General features: G+C 42.1%; 1 protein-coding gene across 2 annotated transcripts in view; it reads right to left on the reverse strand.

The window, feature by feature from the left end:
• slc26a4 (solute carrier family 26 member 4) overlaps nucleotides 1-8433 on the reverse strand; it is a 17995-nt gene extending 9562 nt beyond the window's left edge. For both annotated transcript variants that reach the window (XM_080850978.1, XM_080850977.1), the window contains exons 1-8: nucleotides 8055-8433; nucleotides 6127-6293; nucleotides 4433-4572; nucleotides 3874-3984; nucleotides 3223-3395; nucleotides 2606-2770; nucleotides 1540-1692; nucleotides 825-907 (exon numbers count right to left, since the gene is read on the reverse strand). In XM_080850978.1, the coding sequence (XP_080707104.1) occupies nucleotides 825-907; nucleotides 1540-1692; nucleotides 2606-2770; nucleotides 3223-3395; nucleotides 3874-3984; nucleotides 4433-4572; nucleotides 6127-6284 (983 nt within the window). In that variant the 5' untranslated portion in view covers nucleotides 6285-6293; nucleotides 8055-8433. The remainder of the gene's footprint in view (nucleotides 1-824; nucleotides 908-1539; nucleotides 1693-2605; nucleotides 2771-3222; nucleotides 3396-3873; nucleotides 3985-4432; nucleotides 4573-6126; nucleotides 6294-8054) is intronic.
• Nucleotides 8434-10000: the final 1567 nt, after the last annotated feature.

Consider the following 10000-nt stretch of genomic DNA (forward strand, 5'->3'; position numbering starts at 1 on the left):
TCAACAACAAACTAAAGTGCCTACAGTTTGCCAAATGTAAGTCAGACTTCGATTATAGAGTTATATGTTCAGATGAGACCAAAATAAAGCTTTTTGGCAACAAACATCAATAATATTGGAGAATAATATTTATTTAATATCAACATTTTTTTTTCTTTTAATAATTTTACTTCAATGAAAAGATTTTTGTGAATATTTTGAGTGAAAGACCAAGAGACTAATCAGCAAAGACATAATGTTTTCATAACCTGTTTTGGTCACATTCACTAAGGGTGCCAATAATTGTGGAGGGCACTGTATGTTTCCTTGCATTTTCAGCTTTTGATATGAAGTCAGACCCAGATAATGTTGCCACAATTTGTATCTGTCTCTTTTGTTTCTCTTCTGTTTTCGTTGGATGTTCGCCTCTAAACTGTCGCTTAGTGTCATTGTTCTGGCGATTACGTTTCAGAGTCTACAAGCCCTCGCATGGCGTCTGTTGTTGAGTAACTTAATGGATGTGTGTGTGTGTGTGTGTGTGTGTGTGTGTGTGTGATGTATGTGTGTGAGTGTGTGTGTGTGTGTGTGTGTGTGTGGAGGGTGATAATAATAGTCTGGCAATAAAAAAAAAAAAAAACGGTCAGAACGTCCTCTCCTCTCTCCGAGCAGGACGGAGGAAATCCCTCACCCACACACACACAAACACACACACATACACAGACACACAGACACACACACACACACACACACACACACACACACACACACACACACACACACACAGAGACACACACACACACACACACACACACAGAGACACACAGGAAGTCAGGAAGTTCCCTCACCCCCGCGGGATGCTACGGACAATGCTGGCGCCGTAATGGGAGTCCAGGTCCACGGCGTAAGAAACCCCTGCAGCTACCACCGTCTGAGAGAGAGAGATAGAGAGAGAGAGAGGGAGGGAGAGAGAGAGAGAGAGGGAGAGGGGGAGAGAGAGAGAGAGAGAGATAGGGAGGGAGGGAGAGAGAGGGAGAGATAGGGAGAGAGAGAGAGAGAGGCAGGGAGGGAGAGGGAGAGAGAGAGAGAGAGAGAGAGAGAGAGAGGGAGAGAGAGAGAGGGAGGGAGAGAAAAAGAAAGAAAACGGAGAGAAAGATGGTTCTTAAATGACAGCGAGTGACAAGAGTTGGAGAGAAGGGGATGGGAGGATGAGGAGGGAACATGAGAGAAAGAGTGAGAGAGAGAAAAAGGAGGAGAGAGAGAGATAGAGAAAGAGGGAGAGAGAGAGAGAAAGAGAGAGAGAGAGAGAGAGAGAGAAAGAGAGAGAGAGAGAGAGAGAGTGGAACTATATTAGGGTGTGAGAAATGACCTGTATCCTCTTTTCCTCGCCATTTAGATCTGATCACCGGTGATTGGTGCTTTTTTTCAGTAATTGTGCACGAGGAAGTGCATGAATAAACTTAGCGATACACCCAGTTTCTACTGAGTATCAGACTACTCAATCAGACCCCTCGACCCCATAAGTGAATACCATATCTCAACAGCGCTCTCTGCATGACATACCACCAGAACTTCAATGGGGATAGGGACGGGAATCTTGTGCTGGAACTTGGCGTTGACTTCTTTCACAGCCATCACTACGGCGATCGTCAGCAAACCGGCCACAAGATCAGCCACGTTTGTTTGATGAATGTTGGTGAAGACATCAATGAGTGTCTGTGGCAAGAAACCAAAAGCAAATCATCTGTCGTTGTTATGCATTGTGCATGAAGGATAACAACTGCAGCCAGTTTTGACAGGAGTAATGAGTATAGACAGTGGTGTAGTCCAGGGTATACGCAGGTATACGGAGTATACCCACTTATTTTTCAGTCAGCATTGCACATACCCACTTCTCAAAACGGGGCGTTTATCCTGTGCTGTATGGGCTGCTTAAAAAAATTAAGAGTATACCCATTTCTCCAGGGACCACTACACCACTGGGTGTAATGTATTCTTACAGACCTAATACACTGCAAAATTAAATGAAGTGTTAAGTCGCACACCCACAGTTACCTTTTATATTCTAAGTGTATTCTGTATTTACTCAGTTTTGTGAATTAAAATGATACTGTTACGTATCTTAATGTGAATGTGTGTAAGGTAAATGACACTGTGTTCTGATAGGAACAGAACCTAACGCACATGAATAGACCCTTACTTTAATGTAGAAACAGACAGAACCCAACGCATATGAACAGATCAAGGGTTAGGGTTACTTTAATGGAGAAACAGTACGTCCTCCCAGCTTCACTGATTACGTTTCCTTCAGAAATCCTCTTTCATCATTGTGAGTAATGACCAAGTCACTTAGTCACACAATGAATCAACTCCTCATTGCCAACCAAGTCATATTTGTTTACACGTTAAGGTACGGTCCAGCTATTCGGCAGATGTTTTTCGCACTCAATGACTCAGAGAGCATTAAAAAAAATAAACTTTATTAGGCCTACTTTACAGCTACTTCAACACCATGGCAACATGAGCTCAAGATCTTTGACATTTCTTCAACGCCTCAGTGTTACCTCAATATTAAATCATTATTATTTATGATTGAATTAATAATAAAAATGTTTTAAGAATGCCTCACCTTGAAGAGGGAGAAGGGGCCGTTGTGGCTGCCGGTGGGGACGGAGAGGACGATCTTGATCTGCGAGATGAAGACGTGTAGCGCGGCCGCCGTGGTGAACCCCCCCACCAGTGGGTCGGACAGGTACCGCACCAGGAAGCCCACCTGCAATAAGCCCATGGCCACCTGGGAAAGAAACATCTGGTGATGTCACTGTGCAACACACCACAAAATGTGGGCGACACTGGTACAGGAGGTAGAGAAGTCGTTTAGTAATCAGAAGGTTGCTAGGTCCCTGTCGAAGCGTCCTTGAGCAAGACACTGATCCCCCTAATTGCTCCTGATGTGCAGTGTGCCATCAGTGTAAATGTGTATACATGTGTAAGTCGCTTGGGATAAAAGCGTCTGCTTAATGACTAAATGTGAATGTAAAATCCCCATGCTAGTTTAAATGTGACAGGTGTTTATGCTGTGGTAAGATAAATAATATGTTTATGTTTATGATGCTCACTGAAAATGTATTTTGCATAAAGTCTGCAATCGTGTATGTGTGTGTGCGTGCGTGCGTGCGTGCGTGCGTGCGTGCGTGCGTGCGTGCGTGCGTGCGTGCGTGCGTGTGTGTGTGTGTGTGTGTGTACCTGAAACAGCCCAACCACCACAGTCATGGTTGACGCCACCATGATCCTCCTGGCCTCCAGGTCCTCCTGTGTGCCGTTGGGGTTTGTGACGTTCCCCGTGAGGACAGAAGGGTTGTCAGGAGCCAGGCTCAACACCACCGACCCCACCATCAGACACGTCACAGGGAAGGGACCTGCGGGAAGGGACAAGCCAAATTCAAATTCAAATTCAAAAAGGCTTTATTGGCATGACTGCATTAAAATACAACGTTCCCAAAGCTTGTTTACATAAAATGTGCAAGCACAATTAACATAAATAAATAAAAAACAAACAATAAGTCATAGATGGTAACAATGTGGTATAGAAACATATAACAGGTTAATTGTTAATTATTAAACATTGAATATTAGTTATGTGGGACAAGTCTCTGTCTGTCCTCCAGCCTCAGTCCTAAGAATGGTTCTATTGTTATGGAACTAGTGTTATGGTTCTAGTGTTATGGTTCGATTGTTATGGTTCTAGTGTTATGGTTTCTTAGTTCCAGTCACGTTTCTTCGGTGGTGTAGTGCACACTGATTATATCTGCGTGTGTGTGTGTTTGTGTGTGTGAATGTGCATGAATGTGCGTGCATGCAGGTGTATGTGTGTGTATGTGTGTTTGAGAAGCTTACCCACAGATATATGCCTGGAGGTCCCAAACAGGAAGTAGGTGAGAATAGGGAAGAAAGCAGAGTACAGTCCATATACCGGAGCCACTGACACCAGCAAGGCATATGCCATACCTGTAAGACACCAACAGGGGGCCTCGGTCAGCACAGAGTGACACATACTCCTATTACTGTACATACATACAAACTGACTTTCAAATAACTGACAAAGGGTCAGTTCCCACTGTATGTCAGCATTTATGCAGTTTTACTCAGCTCAAAATATGGTAAACTTATCCATATGATAAAGCACAGCCTACACAACAAATATTAAGACAATAGCAACAATTAACTCTAAGCATAAGTATATTTTGTAACAACATGGGCTAAATAATAACTTTCTTAACAGAATTACACAGGCTACTTGAAAGTGCAGCCTAATACATTGACCCTTACATCATCCACCTGCTCCATACCAGACAGTGATAACCATAGATATATATATATATATATATATATATATATATATATATATATATACAGTATATATACATCTATGTCTATGGTGATAACCAGCACTTACCCTGTAAGCTGCAAACCAGTCCAGTGCTTACTCCAGAGATGACATCATTCAGGAGCCATTCTTTAATTGGGTATCTTGAGAGCCAGTCGATGATTGGCAGACATCTTTTTAGCATCCGGAGAGAGCTCTTGCTTGAACATCTGCAAGACACAGACCATTTAAAGAACCTACATTTCCCTTTGGTGAAAGTAGCACCTGCAATTATTAATTCATAAATAATAATTATTTAATATTGAGGTAACACTGAGGCATTGAAGAAATGTCAAAAATCTTGAGCTCATGTTGCCATGGTGTTGAAGTAGCTGTAAGCTCTAATCATCTAAGTGATGAAGAAACGCAAAAGTCAAGTGTAGATTATGTTTAAGTAACAATAAGAGTAATATTGAAGTAAAGATGGAGTACGGTGAAAGCAAAGTTTAAGAAATGTTATAGAAGTATTGGAGTGATGTTGATGGACTAATGCTATCATAAAGTTAAAAGTCATGTTATAATAAGGTTGAAGTTATGTTTTAGTAATGTTGAAGTAATGTTACCATGAAGTTGAAGTAATGTTATAGTAATGTTGAAGTTATGTTATCATAAAGTTGAAGTAATGTTAAAGTAATGTTGAAGTAATGTTATCATAAAGTGGAAGTAATGTTATAGTAAAGTTGAAGTAATGTTACCATGAAGTTGAAGAAATGTTATCATAAAGTTGAAGTAATGTTACCATGAAGTTGAAATAATGTTATAGTAATTGTACAAAAGACTGCTCTCCCAGCTGCATCCAGCAGTGCACCCTGCGGTGTAGGCCACTCACGGGACCTCGTGGGGGTCGTAAACTGTGGAATTTCACACCCCACAAGACAGTTTCAAGGGGACAGTTTCTAGACTCCCCCTGAGGCATGCCTGGACATGCCGCTCAGCCCCTCTCTGGGCTATATAAGCCCGCCCTTCTCTCTGGCCATTTTGTTGGTCAAGAAGCTGGAGAGAGGAGCAGCAAGGATTTGTGGGAGCAGAGCTGGAGTTTGTTGGACATTTCATTTGCGATCATTCACTTGCCGTGCGTCATTTAAGAAGTGAGTGTTTGCTATATGTGTCGTTCATGTCATTGTATATAGTATCTGTTAATTACATTTATCAGTTCATCTGTAGCATTTGTATTCCAGTTGTTATGGAATGTTCACCGTTACACGGCACGGTTAAGGGACAGATCCGCATTTCATTCATAGTAACATTCATATTGTATATATATCATATTCATTCTTGTTGTACATAATTGCTAATGTTTGTATATATTTGTTATATATCATTTCCATAGAAACCACTGATTCATGTGTGTTAGAAGTCCTTTACACGGATAATTCCAGCATTCATTCAATATTCACTGTTCATCATCCTGTTCCATCAAGTCTTCATTTTGTGTGGCAATAAACAACATTGGACATTGGCATTCTTGCACTGTTCTTACCGGACAGCCTGTGGCGATTGTCACTCAACAATCAGTAACCAGCAATACAGTCCTTTCTGGGGATTCAACATCATCCCCTCTTTTATAGTAATGTTGAAGTAATGTTATCATAAAGACGAAGTAATGTGCTAGTAAAGTTGAAGTAATGTTACAATGAAATTAAAGTAATGTTATCATAAAGTTGAAGTAATGTTATCATAAAGTTGAAGTTATGTTATAGTGATGGTGGAGCTGCAGAACTTACCCAGAGGAACTGGTGAGCATCTGCCGCAGGCTGCTGTTGTCCTGCCGTTCCTGCCGCTCGCTGTCCACCTCAAAGCTTGGGGTGGAGTAGATCGGCCGGGAGACGCAGTACCTCTTCTCCGGGAGCTGAGGATCCATAGCAGACTCCTCCTGATCCATAACATACGTCTGTCATCAAACGAGAAAAAAATAACAAAAAACGAGAAGATATACTTTAAGACTAGGAATAGAAATAAGAAAGAAACTCATTCATTACATGCTGATGTTTGGAGGTTTAGTGTATTTGTTACAAACATACATAGATGCCAAGTAAACATGTGAACTAAGGTTAGTCTTATTTATTTTCTGTTGTTTTAAAAAAAGTGTGTTTTGTCTCCTTTTTGGGGTGTTTCCTTTCTGAAAAAATAACAAATAAATTAAAAACATTGAAAACGAACTTGACCCATGCAGACGGCTCACTTGTTTGTACACTTGTCCGGTCACTATCTAAGCACTGTGTTAGTGTGTGGTTGTTTGTGTCCAAGGTCCGTTATCTCGCTGTCACACGCATTTTGATTCAAACATGAAATGTTTACCCACATCTATCAGCTTATTTTATATCTATCATGCAATCCTGTATTGAAAATAAACATTCAGCAAAAACATTTTTTTTTTAAGAAAATGCATAACATTAGGCACTAACACCTACTTACTTAGTTGGTGTAGCAACAAGGGTTAACATATTCATATATTGTTTATGTGTATGTAAGACCACAGCATTATATTACTGGAGTGAAGTCCTCATCACATATTGTTTATGTCTATGACGGACCACAGGATAAGAGTACTGCAGTGAAGTCATGACAGAACTGATATCTTTGTGGAAAAAAAAAAGTGTACACAAAGATAAAGTCTACTTTGACACTACTTTGTCCTCTACTTTGCAACTGTAAGTACACCAGTGTGTATGAGTGTCTGTGTGTGTGTGTACTCCCCTAGCATTCAAGGACAGCTTAAGTGAAACACACACACACACACACACACACACACACACACACACACACACACACACACACACACACACACGTCACACATGGACATGAACTCATCTGAACCAACACTGCCTAGAAAACCAAATAACACTTTCATCTCTCATCTCCTGTCCCTCTCTCTTTCTTTTCCTCTCTCATTCTTTCCCTTTCTCTTTCCTCCAGTCTTATGGCCATCGCTTGACCCCTGTGACACAACCCTGGTGTTACACTCCCTCTCTCCTCTCTGTCCCTCTCCTCTCTATATCTCTCTCTCTCTGTCCCCCTCCCCTCTCTCTCTTTCTCTCTCTGTCCCTCTCTCGCTCTCTATGTCCCTCTTGCCTCTCTCTCTCTCTGTCCCTCTCCTCTCTCGCTCTCTATGTCCCTCTTCTCTGTCTCTCTCTCTCTCTCTGTGTCCCTCTCCTCTCTCTCTATCTGTCCCTCTCCCCTCTCTCTCTGTCCCTCTCCTCTCTCCCCTCTCTCTCTGTCCCTCTCCTCTCTCCCCTCTCTCTCTGTCCCTCTCCTCTCTCGCTCTCTATGTCCCTCTCCTCTCTCTCTCTCTCTCTCTCTGTCCCTCTCCTCCTTCTCTTTTCAGTCCTTTCCTTTCTTTTCTCGTTGGTACTCTGGTCACCTTTTTCAGTTTATACTGGTCAATTTACAACCAAATCCTGAGGGCATTATACTTCAAAGAGAATGGGTGTTTTTGTGTTTAGACTGGAAAGCCAAAGTTGTGTTTTAATACTAAATACATGGTCAGAATGAACAGTTTGAATGCAAACTCTTATATTATATATCTATTCCTCTGCTTACTGATAACGGAGTGTTTGTCATTGACTGTTTTAAACCATCAGATCATCAGATCATCAGTAATCAACATCAAATCATGACACTCAGCCTCAAAAAAATAAAAAAAATGACTTACCTGTCTATTGAAGCAGGCTGTGTCCTCTAGCAATACTCCTCTTAAAACAGAGTGGTGTCAAGTGTGGACCCCAGGAAACTGATTGCATATGTCCAGAACTCCAACGAAGACCTAGGTATCTAAGTATTTATGAATCCATCCTCTCTCTTTCACCCTATCGCTCTCTTTTCTGCTCACACTCTCTTTAAGTACAAACCGTTTCCAGGTATGCTGATATTAATGAATACATCCTCTCTCTTTTTCTCTCTATCTCTCTCGTTTCCCCACTCGGGTTCTCTTCCGATGTGAAGAGTTTTAGTACTTCAGTTCTTCTGAACTAGTAGTTCTCGTTCTAGACTATGGGATAATGAAAAAATCCTCTTTGTCTCTCTCGCTCTCTCTCTTTCTCTCTCTCTCTCTGTCTCTCTCTGAGGACACATCTGGTTGTGCCTCCGTTTAGTGTTTTATAAACGGTGGTGCTGGCTGTGATGGGAGGTCTGTGTGTCTGTGTGTGTGTGTGTGTGTGTGTGTGTGTGTGTGTGTCTGGCAGAGGAAACCGGAGGGAGAACAGGAGTGACATCAGACAGTCTACGCTCAAACTCTGAGGGTGAACTCCCTTCACATTGTGAGAACATGTGGGTGTTGCTGTTTGCTGGGGGTAAGGCAGTGTTGTGTGAGAATGGAAGAGAGACAAAAGTGTGGGTGTAGAGGGCCTTGGTGTCTGTGCTATGTGTGTATGTGTGTGTGTGTGTGTGTGTGTGTGTGTGTGTGTGTGTGTGTGTGTCTGTGTGTCTGTGTGTCTGTGTGTCTGTGTGTCTGTGGGTGTGCTTTGTCAGGGTCTGCACATGTGTGAGAGTATGTGTCATGGTGTGTGTGTGTGTGATAGCTTATAAAACTTTGTGCCAGAGATTTGAGACAGAGAATAAACACTGGCCGATTGGCTGTATCATTTTATATCTCTGGAACACTCCGAAATGCACGCCATCAGTGTGTTGATTGATCGTGTTCTCTGATCTTCACAGAGTGTTCAGAACTGTGAGACACACCCACAAATACGCCCATATTCCTGCCACCAACACACTTATCGCTGTTGTCACACACACCAACTCAAAGATGACCAAAGCAAAAACTGTTTGTCAGTGATTCATGCTCGTGGTACACTCTGAGGTGCATAGTGACTTATTTGGGAAACGTCCTCCAGATTTATGTTCTGAGAATATGTGACCACCCCCCCCCCCCCCCCCCCCATGTCACAGTCACATGTGCTCCACCCACATAGGTAGTGAAAGCAGTTTGGATAGTTTTGTAGGTGCATTTTAGTGCGTGTGTGTGTGTGTGTGTGTGTGTGTGTGTGTGTGTGTGTGTGTGTGTGTGTGTGTCTCTGTGTGTGTGCGTTTGTGTGTGTGTGTGTTTGTGTGTGTGTGTGTGTCTTGTGCACAGGTGAAGCAATCATCTAAAGTGAAGCAATCATCTTCTATCATCTTCTAGATGCAGATCTATGTTTCTCTCCAGAGTCAGTCAGACTACCTAGTTATTTTGTGGCTTTTTTTCTCTGTGTCGGGGGGAGGGGGGGTAGAGAGAGATATCTATATCTGTGCATGACTGCATATATTGACATTGTGCAATCATGCAACATTTAAAATGAATTTGGATTAACCAGAAATACATGTACTGCTTTTTTTTAACCTATTTTGTCACGTTTTCTGGACGTGCTGGCATATCCATGAACACTGTCGCCACCTAGAGGGAATTTAAAGATATGACTAGATTCCAAGTCTGTTGCAGACATGTATGATTAACAATGTATGTTCACTCAGGTTATATCAAGGGTCTCAAACTCAAATTACCCGGGGGGGGCGATGAGCGTCCAGTCTGGTCATTGGGGGGCATAGGGTGTGTTTAATTCGACTTGATCCAGGGAATCCAATAGTACCTCATTTTTGAAAATCGGTCATACGGTTCAAAAG

This window comes from Sprattus sprattus (assembly GCF_963457725.1).
Source record: "Sprattus sprattus genome assembly, chromosome: 14".
NCBI classification, from domain to species: domain Eukaryota; kingdom Metazoa; phylum Chordata; class Actinopteri; order Clupeiformes; family Clupeidae; genus Sprattus; species Sprattus sprattus.